This window comes from Leopardus geoffroyi, chromosome A2 (genome assembly GCF_018350155.1).
Source record: "Leopardus geoffroyi isolate Oge1 chromosome A2, O.geoffroyi_Oge1_pat1.0, whole genome shotgun sequence".
Lineage (NCBI taxonomy): Eukaryota > Metazoa > Chordata > Mammalia > Carnivora > Felidae > Leopardus > Leopardus geoffroyi.
In genome coordinates this window covers 71145863-71171314 of record NC_059331.1, presented here as the reverse complement: position 1 = coordinate 71171314, position 25452 = coordinate 71145863, and the positions used below count along the sequence as shown (strand labels likewise).

Sequence of the window (25452 nt, the reverse complement as noted above, 5' to 3'; positions counted from 1 at the left end):
CAAGCTTTAGATTTCATGTTCTTCAAAAGCCTAAGATTATTGACATGTGCTAGAGTCTGAGGTTATACCCTCATACTGTGCATGAGCCAAAAATACAGACTTAAGCTGTTGGATCTTCACTTTTTCAGGTGGCATACACTTCTGAATATCTGATCACAGAGCTCCTCCTCCTAGAACACTCATATACCACTACATACCAAATTTTTCATAGCATTTCAGTGATTTCATAGAAAACCATTTCAACAGTGGAGGATCAGCCTACCTAGGAGGGTATATCAAAACAAACTGGGAAGTTCTTTCAGTTCATACACATGCACTATCACGGGAAATTCTTTTATGCCTCTCACAACAAAGTCCTTCTTTTTAATGGACCAGCTGTGTGGTTTATACAATAGGTGTTATATGATTGAAAAAAAGGTTAAGAAATACTGCCCTAAGGGTTTATTCATGGACGTCTAGTAAGCAACATCCCTACCAATTACTGCATCCTCACTTTCTACAACAAGTTATGCTTCTGCAAGGATCCACTGTAAAGAACAGAGGCTGCTCTCTGCTTTCCCTGCACTGAGTCTGAAAGAACACACTAGAACCTGGATAGAAACAGGCCCCCACCTCCCGCATGTAACGAACTTCCCGGGCCTCTGCTTCCTTTGCAGTCTGGACTACAGTGGTCCTTCGCGAGAGTTCTTCTTCCTTTTGTCTCAGGAGCTCTTCAACCCTTACTACGGACTCTTTGAGTACTCTGCAAATGATACCTACACGGTGCAGATCAGCCCCATGTCGGCGTTTGTGGAAAACCATCTTGAATGGTAAGATCTGGAAGGCTGGCTTTCTGTGCTTGTAAGTTCTGGTCTTTCCTGGTCAGGAGTCAGTAGGATTGTATTTCTTGAGCAGCACTATTTCTTGTTTAGAGCAGAGGGCCAGATCTTATGAGGGGTGATGAGAGTGAACAGCAAAGCCCTAGAAGGAAGACTGTTACTTTTCACCCAGAACATGAAATAAATTACTAAAGACACTGCAAATTTACTATCAATTGCAAATTGATGTAAAATCCAGTAATTGCCTTCTGAGGAAACCCTAAGGTAAGTAGACACAGTTGAATGTTGAAATTTTTACTAAATATTTAAAACTCTACTAAAACCATTAGTCCTCGGTGGAGGCTTCTTAGAGGTATTTGTGGGTTTGAATTCTTTTTACTTTGGACCAGAGGTTTTAGCACTGTGGACATCAGCTTCTGCATCTTACTGGGAAATAAGGCTGTTGGGCCAGGTGCTCTCTGAGCATCCTCCTGACTTGAAAATCCAATCTCTCTTTTGTTCTCTTTTATTGTGGCATATTACCACTTAGATGTGTAAGAAGATAAGCATCAGTCAGTACAATGCAATTCTGTGGGTGAGATACCTCAGATATGGGTATTAGAAGTCTCCAAAAAGCCACATAGGACATCATCTAGGTTGCAAGCTTTTTCCTGCTGTGGCACCACCACACCTGGATTGAAAATTACCCCCACTCTCACTGCAGGTGCTCCTGCTGCTAAGAGGGAAATGAGTCCTGGAAACTGCAGATGTGGGTTCTTATCTGGCATTGCTTGTTTATCATGTGTTGCAGCAGCTAATGGCAAAGGGAACTCCTGGGGTGATACGTGGCCTCCTGGGCTCAGAGCCCTGATCCCCGCATTTTGGTTTACAGCATCCGAATAACCCACCTCTGCTGAAGCTTCCAGCTATTGTGCACGTCCTCTCTCTCCAAAAACTCTGAGCTCTGAAGTTCTTGAGCTGAGGCAGCATTGTGTCTACATCAACTGTTTGACATAAGGGAAGAACCAAAGGTTGCCCTTTGTTGCTCCTTTTCCTGTAATTTCTCAATGAGTGGATGTTGAAGTCTGTGAGGCAGAAACACAGAGACAGGGCCGGTGGAGCAGGCAAGTGGCCCTTAAAGGGACTTATGACCCTGACAATTGAATGCCAGCTCTGACTTAGGTCATATCAGGCGGGGTTCATTCCAACAGTAGAGAGTGCTGTAGTGCCCATGGCACAAGAGTACCTACATACACAGATTATACTGTGAGCATGAGATTTAAGATGGTGCCATAGAAGTCATGAATGAGAATGAGCAATCAATAAATATTTTCATCAAATATGATACCACATATGACTATGCTAAGGTATTGTGGGGATGCTTCATGAATTTAGCAATTATAAACCAAGTATGTACTATGTGTCAGGATGATATAAAGATGAAATTGTGGAGTGAGAGTGGGAGAAGCACAGGAGTAGACCAACAGCTACGCTACAGTGTCCTAAATGCCAGGTTATACCTACTTAACGTGCATGTGCATTTGTGTGTGTTAAGTCTGGGGTGCATATATAAGCCCGAGAACTGTGCTGAATCACAGGAAGAAATGTCTCACTTCACCCAAGGTAGGGGGTGGGGAGTGGGGAGTGAACCCAGTATATCTTATAAAAAAAGGGGATGATTAATTGCACTAAGTCTTAAGGAACAGTTGAACAGGAGACTCAGCAGAGAAAGGGAGAGAAGACCTTCGCAGAAACCAAAATGGGAAGTAAGAATTGAAAAGCGTGAAAGGGAACGGAGCCTTCAGCAAGCAGTGAAGACAGATCAGAGCAGAGAATGACCTCGGGGTTGTGGTGGGAGGTGAGGCTGGGGACGGAAGGGTGAGGCAGATGACCCTGTATGGAGAATGTTGTCACTGGATTTGTGGTTTTGAAAAACAAATCTTGCTATAGCATGGAGACACATTTGAGGAGGTAAGGCTGGAAAGAGCAAGGCTAGCTATAAAGCTGTTGATGAGTCAAGGGGAGAAATAGAGGTTCAAACTCAGGCAGAGGCAGCATCTGAAAAAGGAAGGGACTGACTTCAGGGACATCCTGGAGGGAGAAGAGATGGAGCTAGTTTGTTCACGGACAGAATGTAGAGGTGAGAGAGAGAGAGAGAGAGAGAGAGAGAAGTATAGCATGTGTCTGGAGTTCCCGGTTGGGTGGGCTGATACTGCTAGCTGTAACAGGAGTTATGTGAAGTAAACAATATTTAGAGGAAAGATGAGGAATTCACTCTTTTACAGGTAGTTTGCAGTTTCTGTTATAAAGACTGATGTATTATGTAACTGGAACTAGAGCCCTGGTTGGCAGGAGAGCATCTGGGCTAGAAATTGAGGTTTGGAAGACAGCCGAGTGACTTAGCTGTGAGAGGAGGTGACAGCCCGCAGAGCTTGGGTGGAGGGCCAGCAGAGCAGAGGACCGCGGTGAAGTGGACAACATGGATGTGCCAGGTGTGGGCAGAGTCGCGGGTCCCTGAAAAAGCTAAGAAGGAGTGGGCAGAGAGCTGCGCGCCTAGGATGAGAGTGACAACAGAAGGAGCAGCCTGGTGGAACAGGAGGTGCTCAGGGGAGACCTGCTGGGGCAGGGAGAGGAGGGCTGGAGGGGTGGAAGCAGAGGGGGTGTGTAGGCAATAGAAGGGGGACTCCAGGGCTCCAAGGCTCCAGAACATATGATTCAGTGAACAGAACTGAGGTCATCAAGGAAGTAACAGCGTTGAGATGACCAAGGGAGCTGCATTTGGATGGTGGCACAGGGTCACGGGGTCAGCTCTATGGTGGCATTATGGGGACTCAACATTTTGAAGAAAACCTTGCAGTTGAGCATGTTTTCGTGCAAACAGGGAGTGAGGCTACAGATGGAGGTCTAATGAGAAGCACAGAAGACTTGCTGGACTTGTGACCTGCTCATGTGCTACATGAGGGTGGCCTCAGTCACCTGCCACTGGATAAGGTGGCTGGCCAACTGCCCGGCCCCTGCTGTCAATCTGGCTGGTTGCCCTCTGCTCATCTCTGGCACAGAGGCGCTAAAGATGCTCTATCCATGTGTGAGTTACTTCACTGCAGTGAGGAAGGAAACTGGCTATTTGGGGATATTGCAGGCAGTAACAGAGTTCTCTGGATGGCTCCTTCAGAAAGGTCAAAGGCCCGAAAATGACTGCCCTGGAGGTGCTAGCTAACCTCGTCTCTCCAAAGGAAGGGATGTGAGGACTTCTGCCTGAGGACGTTCCCAGTCTCCTTGAAGATATTTACTGTTTAGCTTGGAACAAAATTGCAGGTAGCTTTCTGAGCAGCTAGCAGTCTACACAGAGCTCATTCAGATGAGTTCCCTGTGGTGCTGCACGTTGCACAGCAAATTGTTATAAAGTGAGCAGGGACCTCTCCTCTGATGTGAGGCTGAAGCTCTGAACCTCCAGTCCCTCTAGCCCTGGGCTGGTGGAGACAAAGGATGCAGAACCAGCACAGGCGCCAGATCGTGTGGTGAAATTCACATGGAGTCAAACTCTTTTCTCATCCTCACATTGGGGGTCCTGGGAGCAGGGAACAGGTTTCCTTTGGGCGGTCACGGCCGTGGCTGAGCAAACCTGAGGCACTAGGGCACAGCTTGCTTTAGCTTTGGGAGGGAAGCCTTACTGGGTCGTGGGCATCTCCGCCAAACGGTGATGCTGCAGCTATCCCTTCGGGGTATTTTCCTACGAGCCATCCTTGTGTCTTGTAGCAAATGGTTTTACAAAGAAAACTGAGCACCCTCAAGTGCTAGGTTAGCTCTTTGGCAGGCCTTATACTGAGGGGCGCCAAGGAGGGCTCACACCTTGACGTCACTCTAGGCCTTGCACAATGTGTGGGCAGTGAGTGGGTGCTGAGGCCCCCGCCCGAGGCTTTGTCACTGTCACCCTTGCAGCCAGGAGGTTGACAACACTGAGGAAACCTGAATCCTGAGTTCTCAAATCTGATGACCCAAGCAGGTGCCACCTGCCCCCCAACCTTGGGCAGAGCTGTGGCTGATCTTAGACCTAGGTGCAAGGCTCTCCTTCCTTCCTTAGTCCCCAGGACATTTTATCCCACTACCCACATGCGCAGTTAGAAAGATGATTCTTGATGTGACCAATACATCACACCTAAGAAAACAGATCATAAAGATTAGGAGACCCATCACGGTCACAGCCTTGACTTTGTAAAGCTGGAAATTGTTCCTGATGCAGAACAGGCCTGTGCAGGGGTCTGCCAGGGAGGAGGAGTGACTCCCACCCCCAGCCCTCCTTTTCACTATATACACCAGAAATGAAAAGTGAGAAAATTAGTCAGCTTTGCAGGATTCAAACATCACCCAGGCTTGAAATGTTGCTCAGGTGTGGCTGGAGGAGGCATCCTTGCACTGGTCACTTTTTGCTCATTTGTTATTCTAATCTTTATCTTTCTCTGGCCTTCTTCTGTGTCTCATACTCTGTTTTATGTGATTCCCCCCTAGAAAGTAAACTCCATTGGAGCAGAGACAGATCCATCTTATTTTATTTTAGCACACACCTGCTACTTTGAGGTGTTTGAAATAACATGTCTTTGAAGATTGGCTTCATAAATGAGTATTGTTCCACAAGCCACACCTTCCTTGTACCAGGGCCATATTATATAGAGGGCTCATACCTTCCATGTGCAATTAGTTGCTCAAAAGTCACACTTTTTTTAAAATCATCTATGGCTTTAAAGCTCTTACAATGTCAGCAGTAAATGCACATGTCCCCTGGGAGCTTTGCACTCTGCTCGGTGCCCAAACTCTACCTGTTACTGACAGAAAGCCTCCGTCTCTTCTCACACTGCTCAAGGCCCCTCCATCAGTCACTTGCATGCCAGGCACTACCCAAAGAGATGGGCAGAGGGGCCTTCCCTGCAAGCTCCCACCTGACTGCAGCCACTTGAAATTCTCTGGCTCCTGCTTGCTAATTGTGGGCTTCACATACACTGGAAAACAGCCAGGGAAATCCAAAGTATATACAGAGGGGTATATGGATTCCACTTGCTTCCCTTTGTTTCTAGTCAAGTGTCGAGAGATCCCAATATGAATAAATACAGTGAGGAATCTATATATACACATTAGTAAACTGGAAAAAAAAATCCAGGTTTTTGTCATAGCCCTAAAAGGATGTCTTGTAATTGCTGTTTCTTTATTTATCTGTACCACTGACTTTCCAAGGTGATAAGGATCCTGTCAATCAGCAGTGATAACACTCATGACAAGCAAGAGAGAGCAGATGGAGTTAAAGCCCCGTTGGTCCTCTCATGGGACTTGTGGTCACAAAAGACAGGAGTCAGGCAGAGACTGGCTGGGAAAGAGTATCTTGACACTTTCTTCCATCTTCCAGTCCCATCAGCCAAACCAACCATAAACCAGAAGGCAAGAGATCTCCAGATTTTGTAGCCCATAGCAGCCTGTCCCAAGGTCACCATGCAAGGCAAGGAATGGTGGGAAACCCATGAAGGTGTAAGGCAGGGATTAAAAATAACCAGAAGAGCTTCTACAATTCAGGACTTTCAATCCATCCACTAGAGTTATTACCTTTTGCTAAACTGTATATCTACCGTATGTGTCTTTGACTACAAAAATCTCAAACTAATACTACAAATTCCATATCTTACTTCTTTGATCATGATTATGTAGTGAGGTGTTCATATGCTGATCTTTTTATTCTTTTAATCTCTATTGTATGCTGATTTTATGTCCCTGGAGATACAGAAATTAATATAAAACTAAATAATAAAGCATCCATTGAAAGCTTACTAACCATGCCAGGCAATGTTCTAGACATTTTTGTATAACAGTACTATAACCCAGATACTGAGTATCCTGATTTTACAGATGAAGAAAATAAGGTACATACATAACCAAAGTCACAGAGATAGTCATCAACTAAGTTGGGATTGGAACCCAGGCAACCTGGCTCCAGCATCAGGCTCTAAACATCATACTAAGGCAAAGGCAGATACTTAATAAGGCAAATTACAATACAAAGTGATAATTGCCATATATACCTTATTATGCACATATCACATTGTATGGTAATTAGTATTAGGTATAAGGAGCTTTAAGAATGAGTGGGAATAAGGGACTTCCAGATAGAGGTCCCAACATTCACAGTGGGGTGGAGGGGTGAACAAACACGTCAGTTTGGTGTGGATGCAAAATGAGACATAAGGAGGATATAAAGGCATCCTTATGTCTGGTAGGAAAGGGCTTCTGTTGGGATTCCAGGGAGTTCAGATTTTATCATGAAGATGACAATGTAATATTTTTAGAGGAATGTCTTGATCAGATCTGTATCTTAGAAAGTCAGCTCTGGTTATAAGTAGTTGAATTGGAGTGGGTGATGGGGTGTCATTTAAGAGGCTGTTGAAATAGTTCTTTCAAAAGAAAATAAACTAGGGCAGAAACAGTGGTAATGGAAAGTTATTTCAGAAGGATAATGAACAAATGAGCAACACTTGATGTCGGATTATAGATGATGGGGGTTTAAGTATATGAAATTTCCCACTTGCCAAATATGATGTATAAGAAAATATCAAGTAAGAAATTCTCATATATTTTTGAGTGGAAGCAACAAAACTATAAATTTGCAAAACTCCAATCTTATTTTTGTATCTACTATAAAGTATGAATGGTGAAAATGCATATATTTTCAGATTATTATGCTTGAATAGTAAAGATTCACATTCAGCTTAAACATCTCTAAGGGCCTGATCACTCAATTTAAAATATCCCATCCATTTATAATTCTCCAACTTAACAGCTTTTTATAGTGACAGAATTTATTGCTATATGAAATAAAGCATATTTATATATTTAACTTATATACTTATAATTCATTATTGTTTGCCTCTCCCCCTAGAATGTAAGCCCTGTAAGACCAGGGTCTGTTTTCCTAATCACAATTTGGCACTCAATAAATATGTGTGGAAGGAAGCAAAGAAAGAAGGATGGAAGGAAGGCAAGAAGGATGGATGGATGGATGGATGGATGGATGGATGGATGGAGTAACCCTCAGTTAAAAATCCTTTGCTATAAGAATTTCAATCTCATTTTAATTTTTAATTCAGAATACTTGGGATTCAGAACAAGTGCTTATTTTTGAATGTCATTAAAGATTCTACCAGTTGTCCTCTCTGAAATTACCACTAGAAATTCTTTTCTGTCTTAATGATTCTAAATGCCACTTTTCCCAGAGCAAATCTAAGATGCATTGATGTCTAAACAATTGAAATAGGTGAACACCTTCTCTATTTTGAGGCCACATGCTGGAGTGTCAGACACACTCTGTTTTAAGTATTATCATGCATCATTTAAGCAGTTACTGTGGTATGAGTCACTCTTTACGTAATCGTCAGCACAAGAAGAATTTTCAGAAGCCAGGTTTCAAATTTGACACTGCTTAATCAGTTTTCGTGCAACAACTAGAATCCATGTGGTCATTTCATGTCAGTAATGGTGACAGATCTAACATTATCAGTGTCACAACCAGAAATTCTAGGACCTCTCAAGCGAAAATCTCCTAAAGCCTTTGCCTCTACCCTGACCTCTCTCCCTTTCCAAGCAGACACTACTTGGGTGGTAAAAATCTTCTGCTTTCAGGTCTTTAGCAAGGGGAGGTTGGGGGGAGGAGGGAGGCTCCTTTGAACACGTTTAGAGGTTGGCCAAGTGGGTATTAAGTATAATTGTAGAGGTTTATGGAACTTAAGAAGTCCTGGATAACACACTTTAAATATCCCTTGCTACATGTGCAGAGTCTTGAATTAGTAGTTAGAAACCACAATGTCACAAGATCCCATTGGATGTCTCCTGGCCCTTCAACCTCCCATGGCCCCTCCTTACAGAAGAGGTCAGTGTGTAGTTTTCATTTGAGTCAAGGATCAGATGAACTCCCTTGCCCCAAGTCATCCAACAGCAGTCCCGAGGATCTTTCCTAGACCAAGAGCTTCACGGCTCTCATCTGTGACTGAATCTGAGTAGCCCTCCCAACAATGCCCTAGAGTAGCTGTGGGGCATAAATCAGTTTAGATAGAAGTCACCATTCAGATGTGCATGACCAGTTGTGACTGTGTCCATTTTGTTCATCTCTTAACCCAGCTTTCTTCAGAACTTGTGAGAAATTTCTGGAAAAGTTTCAAAACCATTAGAAAGAATGCTCACTTTGAACACTTGCATTATCCGAAATAGACCTGAGGATTTAATATATGTACTTCAATTCAGCTGGAAAACAATGGATTCATTAGTTAGTGATGCCAATACAATTAGCTGTGCAACAACAAAAATAGGTTCAATTTCTAATTTGAAAGCATATGTAAAAAAAATGTAACAAAATTTCTTCAAACCTCGGTAATTCAAACCTCTAGATATTCTAGAACATAAACATTAAAAACATAAAAGAAACTCAGAAACCTTGAGTGGTAGAAACTTTTAAAATCATTATTGAAACCCTAGAATCTATAATAGAAAAGATATATTTGAATATTTAAAATTAAAATACTTTTGATGACAGAAATATCATAAATAAAGTCAAAAGGCAAGCTTTTGATTTTGAGATTGAAAATTTATAGTATGGATTTCAAAGAGATCTTACAACTTGAAAGGAAGAGGGAAGACAATTCTACAAAAATCAAAGGAGACCATGAAAAAGCTGTTCAGAGAAGAGAAAATTCCAAATAATCAAAAAGCCAAAGAACTTCAATTTCACTCAATTTTATGGCCATGGGAATGCAAAATAAAGTAATAAAGATTTATCACTTCATAACTATCAAATTGGCAAAAATTAAGAAGTTATATTATCGCTTTTGGAAAGGGATATGGGTAAAAGGATACTCTCATGTATTACCAGTAGGAACATGAATTATTACATTTTTAAAAATGCAACGAATGATATATACTAAAAATGTAAAACCCAATATAGCCCTTTGGCCCATGAATCTATCTCACAGAAACAAAATCACTACTATGAGGACTCCTATAATAATAGCTAATATTGGGGCACCTGAGTGGCTCAGTCGATTAAGCATCCAACTCTGAGTTTAAGTCCTGCATCAGGCTCTGCTCTGTGAGCTGCTTGGGATCCTTTCTCTCCTTCTCTCTCTGCCCCTCCCCTGCTCACTCTCTCTCTCAAAATAAATAACTAAACTTTAAAAAATAATTATAATAGCTAATACTTATTAAGTGCTTATTATGGACCAGGTATCTTTTAAAGGCTCTACATGAGTTACACATCTTATTATGATCTTCTATTTTACAAATGAGGGAACTGATACTCAGGTTTAATACTTTCCCAAGGTAACACAGCTAATAAGTGTCAGAGCCAGAAATCAAACTCAGTCCAGCTCTAGAATGTAGACTTTTAACAGCTGTCCTGTGCTGCCTAATGAAACCAACAAGGGTGTTTATTTCTGCATCCTCTGCAAAGACACGATGTAGAAGCAACCTAAATGTCCATCCTCAGGGACTGGTTAACTTCATTCCAGCAGATCCACATTGTACAGTGACATGAGGCAGCAAAGCGCTGACATAGAACCTTGCCAGATGATGAAGGGGGATTTCTTCAAGATATGTAGAGAGAAGAAAGAGGTAGAAAAGTATGAACAATATGATCCAAAATTGGGAAACATTGATGCAAAACCTATGTGTGTATAAACACAGATATATAAATATAAATAAATTAGTATGTGATTATAGGATTTATATGAAAAATGCGGGAGGATACGTCTTAGTCAACGTGAGTCACAGGAGATGAGGTGAGGAGAGAAGAGCCAATCAAGCCAGGAGAACACAAAACCAACAACAATAAAAATTTATCTAAAAATTACATGTGTGTAATTTTTAAAAAGTAAATTCCTAATAGCTAAAATGCCATTTGCTACAAAGGGCTTAGCTAATTATTGGAGGGAAGCACATCTCAGGCATGAATTCCTCTGTGCACTCCCATTCCTGGGCACTTGGTGCTGGGCACAGGGACGGCCCCACAGGGAGCCTCCTGGGGCATGTTGTAAGTGCCATGTGTACATGTGCTACCTTGCCTCTCCCAGCCTGGTCTCCTCCTTTCTCCACCTCATTCTGCCACCCATCCCCCTGTCACTCGGCACAAAAATCTTCACTAATTCCCACTGTCTACAGAATGAAGTACGGCTTCCTCAGATCCTCAGGACAGCCCGAGTTCTGAGACCTCTGGCCTTAAGACACCATCAGACTCCCCTGGCCAGCTCCTACTTTGTCCTCCCCCTTCATCTCCCCGGGGCTGCACTCCACTCCCTTCCACTCCCTAATGTTCCTCTGTCCCTCTTCTTTCAGTCACAGGGGTCCATGTTTCACTGGCCCTTAAAGCCCATGTAAAATATTTTGTGGTTCCTTCCTTATTGCTCTCCGGAACTTTCTTCTGAAAAACAACTTCATCTTCTCTTGAGTTCTTTTAGAAACAAAGGCGTTCAAATACTTTTAGCTGAAACTTTGCTTGCCAATGGAATTCGTGTTCAATCCCAGTATCCAGAACAATGAAAGCAGAGCCTGTCACCTCCAGGAGCTGGGTGGCTGCTTACCTGCGCCCTCAAATCCTTCTCCTTCCCTATCTCTATGCGTCTGTTCAAAAGAGTTTGAAAAACACTGCTCTGGGTGCCTCCTGCCTGCATTTCTCTTTCCATCTCTCCCTGGCTCCTTGCATTGTAAAGATCTGTGATAGTTCTGAAACTGGATCAGGCAACCCCGCCTCCCCCACCCCCATTGTCTTTGTTTACCCTTTGCACCCAGCATGGTTTCTGGCATGGAGGCAGCTCTCCAGTTCCTAAGGCAGGGTGCCACTCAGCAAGGGTGATGACATCAGAGCCAGGCAAACACGGGTATAAATTCCTACTCCAGCTCTTCATTGCTGTGTGAGCCTGGTCAGGTGTCTTACCCTGTCTGAATCTCAGCATACTTGAGATAACAGTGCCTATTCTGCATGGTGGTTGTAAAAGTACTGAGCAAGTAATAGGCACCCCATATGCATTTAAATGTAGATGCTATTTTTCTTTCCTTCACATTTTACAGGGACATGAGAAGGTGCTAGAGAGAGCTAGAGTGCTTCCTTCGATCTGATCCGCAATTTCTCAGCCTCAGCACTATTGACATTTGGGCCAGATAATTCTTTATTGTAGGGACTGTCCCATGTGCTGGAGAATGTTTAACAGTGTCCCTTGCCTCTGCTCACTAGGTACAGTTGCACCCGCACCCCATCACCACCCCCAGTTGTGACACCCAGAAATGTCTCCAGACATCACCAAATGTCTCCTGGGAGGCAGATGTCTCCCGGTTGAGAACAACTGTTTTAATGTTCCCATATGGAAAGGGGTTCGGAAGAGATTAAGTGTCTTGTGGCTGAACCAGAGCAGCAACATTTTTGCAGGATAAAGAATATTTCTGCAGGCCTATTTTAGTGTCATAAAAACACAGTCAACATTGGAACAAGTCACCTATTAGACATCTCTGGCTACCTGAGCAGCATGACTCAGCCTCTGAGTGGGGACCAGGCAAGAACCTCGGTGCAGTCAGGCCCCTAACTCCATGCTCTCTCTGCTTCCTTCTCACCCATCCAGAAGGGAGCCTCCCACCTACTGTAATCATTTGCTTCCACAACCATTGCCACATGGACCCAGGGGCAAAGATTAGAGGACATGCCTCTCGAGGATCAGAATACCAGTGGAGTCCCTTGGGAGGGCTGCAGGCAGCCGGTTCTCTTAGGCTGAGTGCTGTCATCTACACCACGGGCTACCCTGTCCCTTCTAGCAGGCCTACAGCTGCACAGGAGGGCCCAATACCATGCCCCAGTCTTCCTCTAGACCAGGAGGGAGCAATTACAGACAAAACCACCTGTGGAGATGCCAGGGCCAAGTGCAGCCCACTATTAGCTGTGGAAATGGGAGACTAGCTTGGGGCCAAACGCTGAACTCAGCTAGCAGGAATGCGCACCAAACAGGGAATGAAACAATGGTGGGCGTGGCACGGAACAAGGAACAAGGAAATGTCACCCCTCTGGGAGGACTAGGAACTGCAAAGAATCAAAACCTCACTTTCCTAACACTTGTTCCAGAACAGCTCCATAGCAGGGATGTTATTGTTGTTGCATTTGCCCCTTATGTTTGCAAGGTGTGTTCACTTTCCAAAGGGAGTTCTGCTTCTGTAAGTTATGGGGATGTAATGTCCAGCATAGAGAATAGAATCAGTAACATTGTCATAACTTGGTATGGTGGACAGATGATAACTAGACTTCCGTGGTAAGCATCTTGTAATGTATAAATTTGTAATGATGTACCCCTGAAGCTAGTAGGATAGTGTATATTAATTATACTTCTATTAAAAAATTATTTTAGCAATCAATGGCCCTGAAAAGTGGCTCTTTCTGGGAGCCTAGCTGTGTGCAGCAGCTAGAAGCATGTAAGGAGATGATGTAAGAAAAGAGGCAAAGACTTGACTTCTAAGAGAGAGCAGAAAATTGATGGGACAAGAGCCCTGAAGGGACAGGAGGAAAGACACTGTCACACTGGTGAAGAGAGAATCTTTGAACCCGGGACAGCTCCCACTTCCTGGACAGAGGGAAAGAACTGACTAGTGTAGGCTGCAGATGCACATGTGAGGTTGGTAATGTGTAAAGGGGATTAGCTTTGGCAAAAAGAAGAACCTTCCTATTTATCGGGGTGGCAGGTGGCACAGACAGATGTGTGTGGCTGCAGGTAAGTGGGCTGAGGGGAGGCCAAGCAGGTCACTTTGTACCCTCTGCTTTGAGAAGAGACAGGGCTTTATACCCCATCCCTTCTCTGATGTCTGTGCTGAAAGCACAATGGCTGATAACTAAAGCAAAACTTCACTTCTTACTTTCAGACCTTTTTTTTCCCATTTAAAAATAAATAAATAAAAGGACGAGGGATATGAAGTCCATGGTTCTCTTTAGTTGGCAACTGCAGAACTTGTTTTAAATGCAGATTTCCAGAACCCATCCACAGAGTCTCATCTCCAGGCACCCATATTTTAACAAGCACCCCAGGGAGTCTGATGCCAACAGAAGGGTCGCCACGCTTGAAGAAACACTGCCGTAGATGCTGGCAGCTTCATGAGCCCTCAGAGACATGGAAAGAAGAAAGCTAGAAGTTCCTGCAGTTTTCACACAGAGTAATGAAATCACCACAGGCAGAAACAACAGATTTTCACTCAATTTACCAAAGTGTGAGAAGTTAGAAAACATAAAAACCTAAAAACGAAGGCAATGATATCTGGTAAAGCATAGAAATGTACACTGTGTGGGAACATCATAAATATTGTATGCACTTAAATAATGAGGTTGAGAAAGGATAATTATGTTTAATTAATAATTGTTATGAGCATAAGGAAAGAGGAGTATCTTTGAGATAGGTTTATAAAGTAGAATATATCTTAGCAATTACAAAGGCCTTTTCATCTTCAAAGAACCTATTAACATTAAATTACTCTTGTTTTTAATTCTCCCGTGTGGTAGGTAAGCAAATGTTAACATTATTATCCCTTATTTGTAGAAGGGAAGAGAGGAGTGCAAAAGTTGTGACATGCCCATTGTAGACTTAAAATTGAAAGGATTTAAAAGAAAAAAAAAAAGTTCCCACTGTAGAGAAGATCTGGGTTTTCAGGCTGTTATTTTGCTCCAGCTCTCCTGTGTGCTTACAGTATTGGAAAAGAAGTTATAGCAGATTTTGTATGATCAATCATTGGTGGAAGAGTGGAAGAAACTCCTTGCTGCACAGGAAGGAGAGATGCCATTTACTGTTCTCTTGATTTCCCTGGTGTATTGCGATTTAAACTGAGGAATGCTTCTGAAAGAATCAGAGTTAATTAATTTGACCAGACTATTTACATTACCTGACTGCATCATATATATAAAATGGGGATTAAAAATTATGCTTTGATTATATGATTCAAACTCTTTTTTATGAATATATTTATTATGGCTTGATTAAATAAATGAGAATTGATGCTGCCCACCTTAAATATTTGCTTTGAGCACAAAGAAAAAGGAGAGCATTCTAGTAACAATGTCAAGCCCAAGGATAAATTAGAATATGTGGCCAACATCATGGCTGAGAATCCATAGGCTTGACTCTTTCTAAGTATAAAAATTAACAAAGTTGGAGCTATTGTTTAAGTCACTGAAAGATGCACTTTCCATGAAATTTGTTCATTTTCTGATTTATTTAAATACTGAATGGAATTAAGAGAGCCAATAGCACCTTGTCTATTGAAAGAAACTGAAAGAGACATAAGTTATGTGAAAATATAGAGGTTTATTTTCTGTTTAGCCTCAATCTCATGAGATGAGATGTATATTCATGGCAGGGGGAAGGGTCGAGTTTGGCAACAACAGAAACTGGAGTGAACAGAGGGTTGGGATCAATGTGAACCACCTAGAATGGGTTTCCTAAATTGAAAATAGTAAAGCTGTTTGAGAAAAAGTATTGAGAACGGCATTTGCAGAGGTGAGCCAGGGACAGATGTTTAACCTTAATCAAGTTGAGAACAGGATCAAGGGATCCAAGTGATCTGAGGAGGGAGATCATTGGTTTCTAAGGAAGTATCTAATATGATCCAGGAGACAGACCCCCAGGCATAGGCTGGGCAGATGCCTTGGGACTTTGGGATCTTTAAGGGCAAAAAGGGCAAGAAGGGCTTCCAGTTTTCAGATGATGAGTAACAAATGTAGACCCCAAAATTGGCTTTCCCTACTGTCCAGGTTCCTAGGGACTTTGTCTTTATATTATAATCTCAAAGAATATCAACTAATTCTATCATCTAAAGAAAAGTACAGTTACTAGATAAATCTTCAAAACACTGAAGCCAAATAAAACATAGTTGCAAGCCTCAATATCATATTTGTTTATTATTTTGTTTGGTTTATGTTTCCCATACTCTCCCTCTATCAATACAATTAATTCAGAACCAATTACTTAAGTAGCTTCAAGTCACCCTGCTTTCCTGGTTACATCAGTACATGTGTAGAACTCGGTGTTGTCAGAGCCACTGTTATTTTGCCAGTCACATGAAAATTAAAGAATGTCACTGTAGTTGAGGCTTTCAGTAATTCTAATAATTTCCTGAACCCTAAGTCGCTAGATAATATGCTCCATGGGAACTTGGGAGCCTTTTCTGTTGTGTTCATTCAAGTAGGCCAACAACCAGCCAGTGCCCAAAAATGGTAGGTACCTCATTATGATTTTTCAGAAAGAAGGCAAGCAGGCCTAATAGTTGTTTAAGCAATATCAAATTGATTATTTTTTAACCTGAGTTTTAGTGAAATATTGTGCATTACTCAATGAGTCATAGGCAAGAGAGGGACGTAACGTTTAAAGGGTCCGTTAGGCATTGTGGATTCTGCTTAGAGCACAGCGACATTGCTATTCCTATATTCTCTGCTCTGTGTAGCTCAGATAATTAAGATTTTTGAAACTTAACTTTCCTAAATTACTCAGTTAGATGAGAATATAGCAGATTTGAGAGTATTTTAGTGATCCAGGCAAGCAGCCCTTTTCGGCCAACTTTTCTGCATAATTCTGGGCATGGAACTAGACTCCATGTCTCATTCAAAATTAGATAAATTTTGTTCTTTCATAAAATTAAATATTATGACCTTAGTGGATCAACTTACAAACTACATAACAATATGCTTATTGAGAATATACAATATGCATTCCAGAAACCTGAAGAAGAGGATTTTTGGATTCTATATTTGTGCTCAATATTACTTTCCTAGGGTTGACGTACCAAATTACCAGACTGGACATTCTTAGTCCGGAGGCCAGAATCCCAAAATCAAAGTGTTGGTAAAGACATGCTCCCTCTGAAGTCTCTAGAGGAGAATCCTTCCTTACCTCATTCAGCTTCTGGTGGCTCTAAGCACTTTTTGGCTTGTGGCTGTCACTCCAATCTCTGTTTCTGTCTTTTTTGTGGCCTTTCCCCTGTTTCTATGTCTTGTCTTCTGTCTCTAGTAAGGACATTTGTCAGTGAATTTAGGGCCCATGTAAATAATCCAAGTGATCTCATCTTGAGATCCTTAATCATATCTGCAAAGACCCTTTTTCTAAATAAGTTCACATTCCCAGATTCCAAGGTTTAGGAAGTGGATGTATATTTTTGGGGGGCAACATTCAACCCACTACAGACACAGATAATTTGCATTATATACTTCTAGAAGAGATTTCTCTAAAAAGAAGTCGTTCATTTGGCCGCCATGTTGAGGAACAAGCAGCCTTGTTCTTACTTGTTTGCCCCCTGCAAGGCTGATATTAATAGCGGGCACTTGGCAGGCATCAGGGCTAGACATTCATTTTAGTTGCTAATTAGCAATCAGAAGATAATATCCTGTCATTATCTTGTGTTGGCAGAGTCTCTTTCATGGCAGATAAGGAAAATTTCAAGGTTTCTCAGCAACACTGTTTCCTCACACATGGCACTATGAAAACCAAATAAAAATGCCTCGCATATGCAATATTTAAACAACTTTGGCAATATGAAGGAGGGGATTCTTTACACATTCCTTGAAACATTATGTGAATAAAGGTGGGTGTAGAGAATAGACCTAACTTCCCTAACCCCAGAGGCCTTGACCTACATTGCACTTCATCCACCTGCTCCCATAATGGCTCTCCCAGACTCATTATCACCCAGAACTGTGCCATATTTGAAATCGAAAACTCTAAAATCCCACCATCAATCATTCTAAAACCAGTGTTCCCACCTCCTCCCCCTATCACAGCTGCTCACCAAGTTCATTTGCACCTCAGACTCGCCATCTCCTTCCCATCTGGCATGGCTCCCTTCACCCCAGGCCTCCATGCTTACACTCCATCTGATGGGCAAAACGCCACCTTGGTTCAATGTCAAAACACACTCTCCCACATTCAGTGCCAGACCTGTCTCCTGTACCTCTAGAACCAAAGAAAATGAAATAATCCTGAGAAATGGTACAGTCCTAAATCACACTCTTTGACCTCAGCAGGTTGTACAGCAAAGCTCACCAGTCCTTGGACTGATGAGTCTTGCATTCCACTGGCCTGAAAGCCCCTACCAACCAGACTTTTTCACTTTGGGGAGATGACTTCAGATCCTACTAAGGTAGAAACACTGAGGTGACCACCTCAAGTTCCCACCCCAGCTACAAATTCCCAGTGCTGACACCTTCTCGGCATTGCCCTCCTCCTGTTCAGGACAGACCCTTCCACTTAGGCTCTGGATCCATCTGCTCCCATCTCCTCCATACCCTTGCTCCAGCAATTTTCTCTTTCGCATCCATCTTTATAGTTTACCTTCTCCCCCTGGTTATGACTCCTTTCCCTCATTCAATCTCCTACTGAATCTGATGTCAGTATCAGATCAGTATCAGATCAGTTTCATCACCAAAACTGCCCTATCTATGAGCACCTAATCAACAAACCCAGTGAACGATTATCAGTCCTTCCCTTAATGGAAACTTTAACTTACATATTTTTTACATAAATAAACATATATAATTTTATAATATCAGTATTGTGCATTCATTGTAAGAAATTTAATTCACATAAGGAAATATCTTCACACAGAAGTAGGTACTATTAATATTTTGTCTCAAGTCCTTCCATGATATTTTATAGGCGGTTGGATAGATGGGAAGATAGATATAATTCTATAAAAATATAACAATAGAATCAAAGTTTATAGTTTTATAAAGTTCTTTCCATGTTACAATATGAATTCTAAAGCTATTTGTAGCCTGACCTCTCTGTTGAGCTGCAGACTCTTTTATCCACATACCTACTAGACATCTTTATCTTGATCCTCCTCCAAGTTAGCATCTAATCTCTCCCATGAACCACCTCCTACCATCCTTCCCTTCTTCTACTCACATAAAGCTCCAGGTCCTGACATTTTTACCTCCAAAATTTTTCTCACAATGACCTGAACATACTTAATACACCCTCCTATCTGCCCTCCTCAAGTCTACCCTCCATTTGACTGCAGACTGATTTCTTAAATCACAAACCAAATATATCACTCCCTTGCTTGAACCCTTCAGTGGGTCCCCATTCTCTATGATTTAAAGGCTGAGTTTATTGGCGTGGAAAATAAGACCTTGCAGGACCTCCTACTTCCTCTTTCTTCAGCCTAATCTTGCCCCTCCTCACTCTTTGTGCTCTAGTCATCATGAATTGCATGCGTTTCTAAACACATTCCATTCTATTTCCTGCCTCTTTCCTCACGTGATTTTATTTTCTTGGAAACCCCTTCCCTGCCTTAAAGTGATCTAATTTCTACTCATTCTTCCAAGCTTACCTCAGTCATCACTTCCTTCAGGAACCCTGCCTAGATTTAATCCCTCCCAAATCAGCAAGTGTCCTTCCTCTGTGTTTTCACACACCCTGTGTACTTTTCTACAGCACATCTCATGTGGCAATAAAATGCTGCATTGTTATGTCTCTCCTCCTACTGTCCTGTAAACTCTTCAGAATGAACATTTACCTTTGTCATCTTTCTACACACTTCATACATAGAAGGCACTCAGTAAATTTGTTGAAATTGGAAATTCATGAACACACCATAATTTCTCTCATGTGAAAAATAAACCCAAGCCTTCTTTGGTGTCACACCCTTTTCCACCTACCACTCTGATTTACTGCTTCTCTTTAGGGACACATTCATGTAGAGTATCTGTGCTTACTTTGTACACTTCCTCTTCTCCCATTCTCTCTAGCTAGCCTTTCCTCCCCTCTACCCCTGCGGAAACAGCTCTCATCAAGGTTGCCAAATCCACTGGGCAACTCTCAGACTTCCTGTGACCTGATCTCAGAGGCACTTGACACAGTTGGTCTCTGTCTCCATCCCAAAACATGTTCTCTTGGTTCCTCTCCAACCTCATTGCCATTTCTTCTCAATATATTTTATTGTGCCTCTTCATCTTTCAGATCCATGAATGCTCAGCCCTTGGCCCACCTCTCTATCTGCATACACTTCTTTGGGGAAATCCTATCCAGCTACATAACTACAACTGCAATCTACATCCTGCCGACCCTTACATTAATATCTGCAGCCAGGCCCTGTTCCCGGAAGTACTGACTCATTGGTACAGCTGCCTACTCAACAGCTCTACCCAGATATTTAATGGGCGTGACAAACCTAATATGTCTGAAAGAGAACTCTCAAGTTTTTCCTGCAACTTTCTCTTCTGGTGTTTTCCATCTTGATAAATGGCACCACAATCTACACAATCGCTCTGGTCCGAGATCATGGAATGTCTTTGGTGCCTCTCTTTTTCTCACATCTCCCATCCAGTCCATCAACAAATCCTCTTGGCTCTATCGTGAAAATACATCCTGAATCTGACTTCATCACCTCCACTATCACAACCTAGTATAAGCTACTATCATCACCCATCTGGATTACTGCAGGAACCTCTAAACTGTTCTCTCTGCTTCCACTCTTGCCAGACTCACCTCTCTCCACACAGCATCCAGAGTGATCATTTCAGCATATCAATCAGTTCATTCATAGACCCTACATGAAATCTCCAGTGGATTCCTGTCACACTTTGGATAAAATCCTAAGTCCTTACCATGGACTGCCCCTGGGTATCTCTCCAAACTCATGTTCTACCATTCCCCCTTTGTCTCTCTGTGGTCCAGTCACACTAGGCTCTTCTCTGTTATTCAAACAAACTGTATGTGTCCCCCTTGGACATTGCTGTTCCCCAAGCTTATAATGCTCATTCTCTTGGAGGCTTAATTCAGATCAGGTGTCATCTGCTCAGAAAGAATGACACAGTCTGGTGCTCTTGGAAAGAATCATTCTTGCCTCCCATCGGTTCCCCAAGAGAAACCTAGAGGCCAAGTTCCTGGTGGGAGTCTAAAATAACATCTGGTGGAGTAGGAAGGTATACTTAGAGATTCTAGGAGTACTGAACAACTGCCCAGGTATTGCAGAGTAGAGCATAAAGCCTTAAGATTGGTGAACCTCGTTGCCTCAGAAGGTCCAGGAGAGGCAAGTGGTGCCTATGTGTCAGTTAGAAAGGAGACTCTGATCACCTAATTGGATATCCTTCCTTGCCGCCACCTCCACCAAGGGACATTGAGCAATGTCTGGGGACAATTTGGGTTATCACAACAAGTACTGGCATCTAGTGGGTAGAGGCCACAGGTAGTGTCAGACATCTTAGAGTGCATTGGACAGCAATAGTCAATAGTGCTGCAGTTGAGGAACCAGTTCTATTCTTTTTTTTTTTTTATCATTTTTTTTTAATGTTTTTATTTATTTTTGAGACAGAGAGAGACAGAGCATGAACGGGGGAGGGGCAGAGAGAGAGGGAGACACAGAATCGGAAGCAGGCTCCAGGCTCTGAGCCATCAGCCCAGAGCCCGACGCGGGGCTCGAACTCACGGACCGCGAGATCGTGACCTGGCTGAAGTCGGACGCTTAACCGACTGCGCCACCCAGGCGCCCCAGTTCTATTCTTTTGAGACCTCTTAAAAAGACCTTAACCCCACAAGTCTGGTCAATTACCAGTGACCTAAGACAGTCAAGAAAGTAGCAGGAATGGAAAACATGGTTTCTGTAGAGAGAGCCTTCTAGAATTCAGCTGATACAAACCACCTGCTATCAAGTCTGCAAGTGTTAGGCAGGGCACAGGTGGGTGCAGTCACAGAGTCACAGCTTGGGAAGGAGGCCATTGTGATGGTGTTCTGGGAGCATTCTGGCATGGGTGTAGTTTTAGCAGCCCTATGGCCTCATTCATCGATTCAACAAAATGATTTTGAGTCCCTCGGATTTGCCAGTACGTTGTTGCTTCTGACAGGTGTTTTTGCTCCAGGAGATGCTGTGGCATTTGGAAGAGGCCTCCAAAGTCTGAAAACTGTACTGGATTTGGGGCAAATCTCTGTTTCCTGCCAGATGTTCCCACATCTACTCCAGTTGCTATCCCCTCACCAAAGGCAGCAAGAGCCAAGCATGTTGTAACCAAGTGTCCAGCCTCTTTACTGTTCTCAATATACTGATTACTCAATAATCTGATTACCTTTCTAGGCAGGAAGGCCAGGAGATGGGGTCAGCTTTGGGTCTTTCAAGGCTGAAGCTGATGCAAGGGGCCTCTGTAATGCTGAGTAGTGTTGCATCAAAATATCCAGAAACCAGAGTCACACAGAGGGAGACTGAAGGCTTACTTATAAGTCAAGAAGAAAATGAGAAGATCACCAAACCCAACGACACCTTGAGACAATTATTAGGGGGGCAAGTTTAATGCCAGATACATACTACAGAATCTTTTAGACTTAGCATATTGCCTGGATAGTGCACTGAGGGTTTTATTCCATTTTTATATCACTTTTATATAAAGGGATTAATTAGAAGCCTTTTAAGAGTGTTTCGTTTCACTTTCCAAATTGTCCTTCCAAGGTGTCATTTGGTCTTTTATTTTCTTCCCTTGGCAAGCCGTCTGCTTTCACTACCCTAAATTCAGCCTGTGAACAAGAAATTCCTCTCCTAAACTTCCTGACTAAATTTTTTGCCATTGCACAAACTGCTTTTGTTTAAATAATAAGTTGAAAAATACACTGTGAAATCATTACGTAATACCTTCCTGCTAAAACATGCTCTCACGCAAAGTTCCATTGGAGAGATTGAAGAGGGAGAGAGGGAAGGAGGAAGAAACCTGCTACGTCGGCTTCTTGGTGTAAAACATTCACCACGTCTTTCAATACGTTGCCTCAGTCACCTAGTCTCCTCTGCAGTTCAGTCTTTCTTGCTTTCTTCTTGACTAGAGAACTGCTATCAATACTGGGAATGTGAGCAATTAACCAATTCAACAGGCATCAAGTGATCTATGATGTTTCAGAAATTTTCAGTAGGCTTGTTTAGTTGTGCTCCGCTGGGATAAAATCAGATGATAATTTTTAATTCATTTCAACAAATCATGCACTGTGACGCCTGAATGCTATGTGTAAACAGAGCAAAAGCTTGCGGTTCTGCAGCAGCAGCAAACAGCAGACTAGTCCACTGGCTTAGTCCAATTCTCATCCTTCAATCCAGCATGGGTGTACAGCCCTGGGGTTCTGAGCCTGGTATAAGGCATCTGCAGATCATATGTATTAAATACCCAGGTAGACTGACCTCCACTAGTCCTTGGACAGAGTCTTTTAGTGTTTTAGCAGTTGCTCTATACAAGCAGTACCATCATGACCCCCATTTTGCAGATGAGTAAACTGAGGCTCATGGATGCTCAGCAGCTTGTCCAAAGTCACACAGGTCAGAAGTGTTAAACTGAGGCAGCCTGACACCAGAACTGACAGTTTTTTCTTTCCCACCAAATTGCCTGTTTTGAATTATTAGCAAACAGCCCAAAGAGTAATGAGTCAACAAACAATAATACATTCAAGGGGAGTCAAGTCTTTGTTGGGCCTTTAAGCCACGTGGGAAGATGTGCTAGAAAGTGTGAAACTCCATTACCTTTTGAACTCACTAAAATGAACAAAATGCAGATGGAACTGAGATAAATCCGTGCCAGTAACATTGGTTCCTTTTAGATCTCCTGCCATAATCTCCCTCCATGTCTTTATGAGAACAGAGGCAACTCCGTTCATCCTCCAGACATCTAGTGAGGTATTGAGGAGGCTGTTTGAAGACTGACATCTGCCCATTTCAAAAGTCCTCTGATGGTCCCAGAGTTAACTGGCTGCATGCTGCCTCCCCCAATACCTGTGAGCAGATGGATAAAGATGAGAAATACTTATGTTTCCATCAGAGCAGGAGGGGCCAAACCAAGTGAAGAACATTTACGAAATGTAATACTTTGCCAGTTTACTTAAATCTCACGATGAAAATCTATATTTGCAGATATGTGAGGGCCTCTGAGCTGTCTTGTGGTGTGAAAAGAGGAAGCTGCAGAGGAGCAGGAGTGTCAAGGCAACCCCATAAACACACACAAGTGTGTCTGTGCTCATCCAGGGATACGCAGGGGAAAGACCCATCAGGGTGAAAGATGTCCCCCCATGCAATGGAGTTGATGTACTTTTATTTGGTATTTTCTATGTTGTTCATATTTTTCTTTGCACTAAAAAATGCCCAATTCTGTTTCGTTTGGTTTGGTTTGACTTGGCAGGAGGGCAAGTGTCGATGACGCCAATAACAGAAACTTGCAATGCATGGAAAATCAATGCATGGGAAAGAACTAGGGTCCAAGCGCTATTTCTACAAATCACAAAGTTGGTGGGGTTATGTCGATAAGTCTGCTTATAAGCTGTGCATATTCTTCCCCTGAAGGAAAACAGACCATTCCTTCTTACCAGTGAAACCTGTTGTTGATTGGCTCTCAATAGAAGTGATTTTTTTTTCTATTAAACATAGAGTTCTTGGTATTTTGCTACATTGATCATATGTTTGTGGTGTCTTGGGTCCAAATGGGTTTCTGTGGATTCATCTCTGATCAGTAAACAAATAGGAAAAATGGCTTCTGTGTTTTTAAAAAGTCAGGAATATATCTTAAGGTGCTGGCATATCTGAATATCCTGGGGAGTTTTCATATTACATGCAAGGTGGAGCTAGAGGGAAACTCTGTCTTCCCACAACTTGAGGATTACTGATGCAAGGAGGCCCTACTCCTGACCCATCAGAGTGCTGTATGCTTCAAGTGGCTGGAATGGAGGAAAGGTTGAGACCTACCATCTGGTACAAGGGGAAGGGCCCCTGTGGGACCTGCCATGGTATAGCTGGTGTGTGGATTTAGACATGCCTGGTACATGCAGTTGAGGGAGATGCCTTGTCTCCTCGTGTCCTCAGATATCTCCATGCTGTCTGCACTTGCACCCGCTGATTCACCTGGGGTCCGAGGCCCCTCCTGTGAAGAGAAGTTGAATGGTGTCCCTCAGTGGAATTGAACACATGTGGGCATGTCTGATATGCTTGCAAAGAGAAGCCAACAAAAAGCAAGTGTGACCAGGGAATCTGGGGTCCTCAGAAATAACACAGCTCAAGAGAAGCAGAAAAATGGCACAGCAAGCCCGAGTGGCCAGCAAGCCTGAGCTGGAGATGTGAATGAGGGGTGGTAGCTGCTCCCTAGGCCCACCATGGCTTTGCCAGCCTAGGAATTAAAGGACAATGAATGCACTTCAAAAAGAGTCCCAGGAAACTCTCAGGTCCCCAGAAACTGCACTGTGAAGTCCCTCTACCAGAGCAGGTCAATACCGAGGAGCTGTTTCCCTACCAGCAAAATAAAAATGAGCACAAGCCTCTTCAAAGCGTAGATCTTGGGCAGCAGCCTGGGGGTTGATGGCAGTGGCACCAGAACATGCAGCACATTAACTATCTCTGGGATTTGCTGAGATCAGTACGGTTTTAAGAATGGCGGCCCAGCAAAGAAGGAGGAACAGGGCCACACCCCGAGAGCTAGGCTGGTCTGCAGTATCTGATGAGACTCCTTATGGGGTCCCTGAGGAGGAAGGAAGGACGGAGGCCCTGCAAGTTCACTCATGGGGGCTCTGCAATGGGGGCTTGGGGCCTGGATATTAAAGTGACCCATGCATACTCACAGGCAGGGAAGGCATAATCTCGTACTTCTGTAGCAATTTACTTTTTTTTGTTTGTT

The 25452-nt window shown here is 42.9% G+C and overlaps 1 protein-coding gene across 6 annotated transcripts in view; it reads left to right on the top strand.

The window, feature by feature from the left end:
• HECW1 (HECT, C2 and WW domain containing E3 ubiquitin protein ligase 1) overlaps window positions 1-25452 on the top strand; it is a 422849-nt gene that overhangs the window by 370354 nt on the left and 27043 nt on the right. For all 6 annotated transcript variants that reach the window (XM_045494336.1, XM_045494331.1, XM_045494332.1 and 3 more), the window contains one exon: window positions 657-809. In XM_045494336.1, the coding sequence (XP_045350292.1) occupies window positions 657-809 (153 nt within the window). The remainder of the gene's footprint in view (window positions 1-656; window positions 810-25452) is intronic.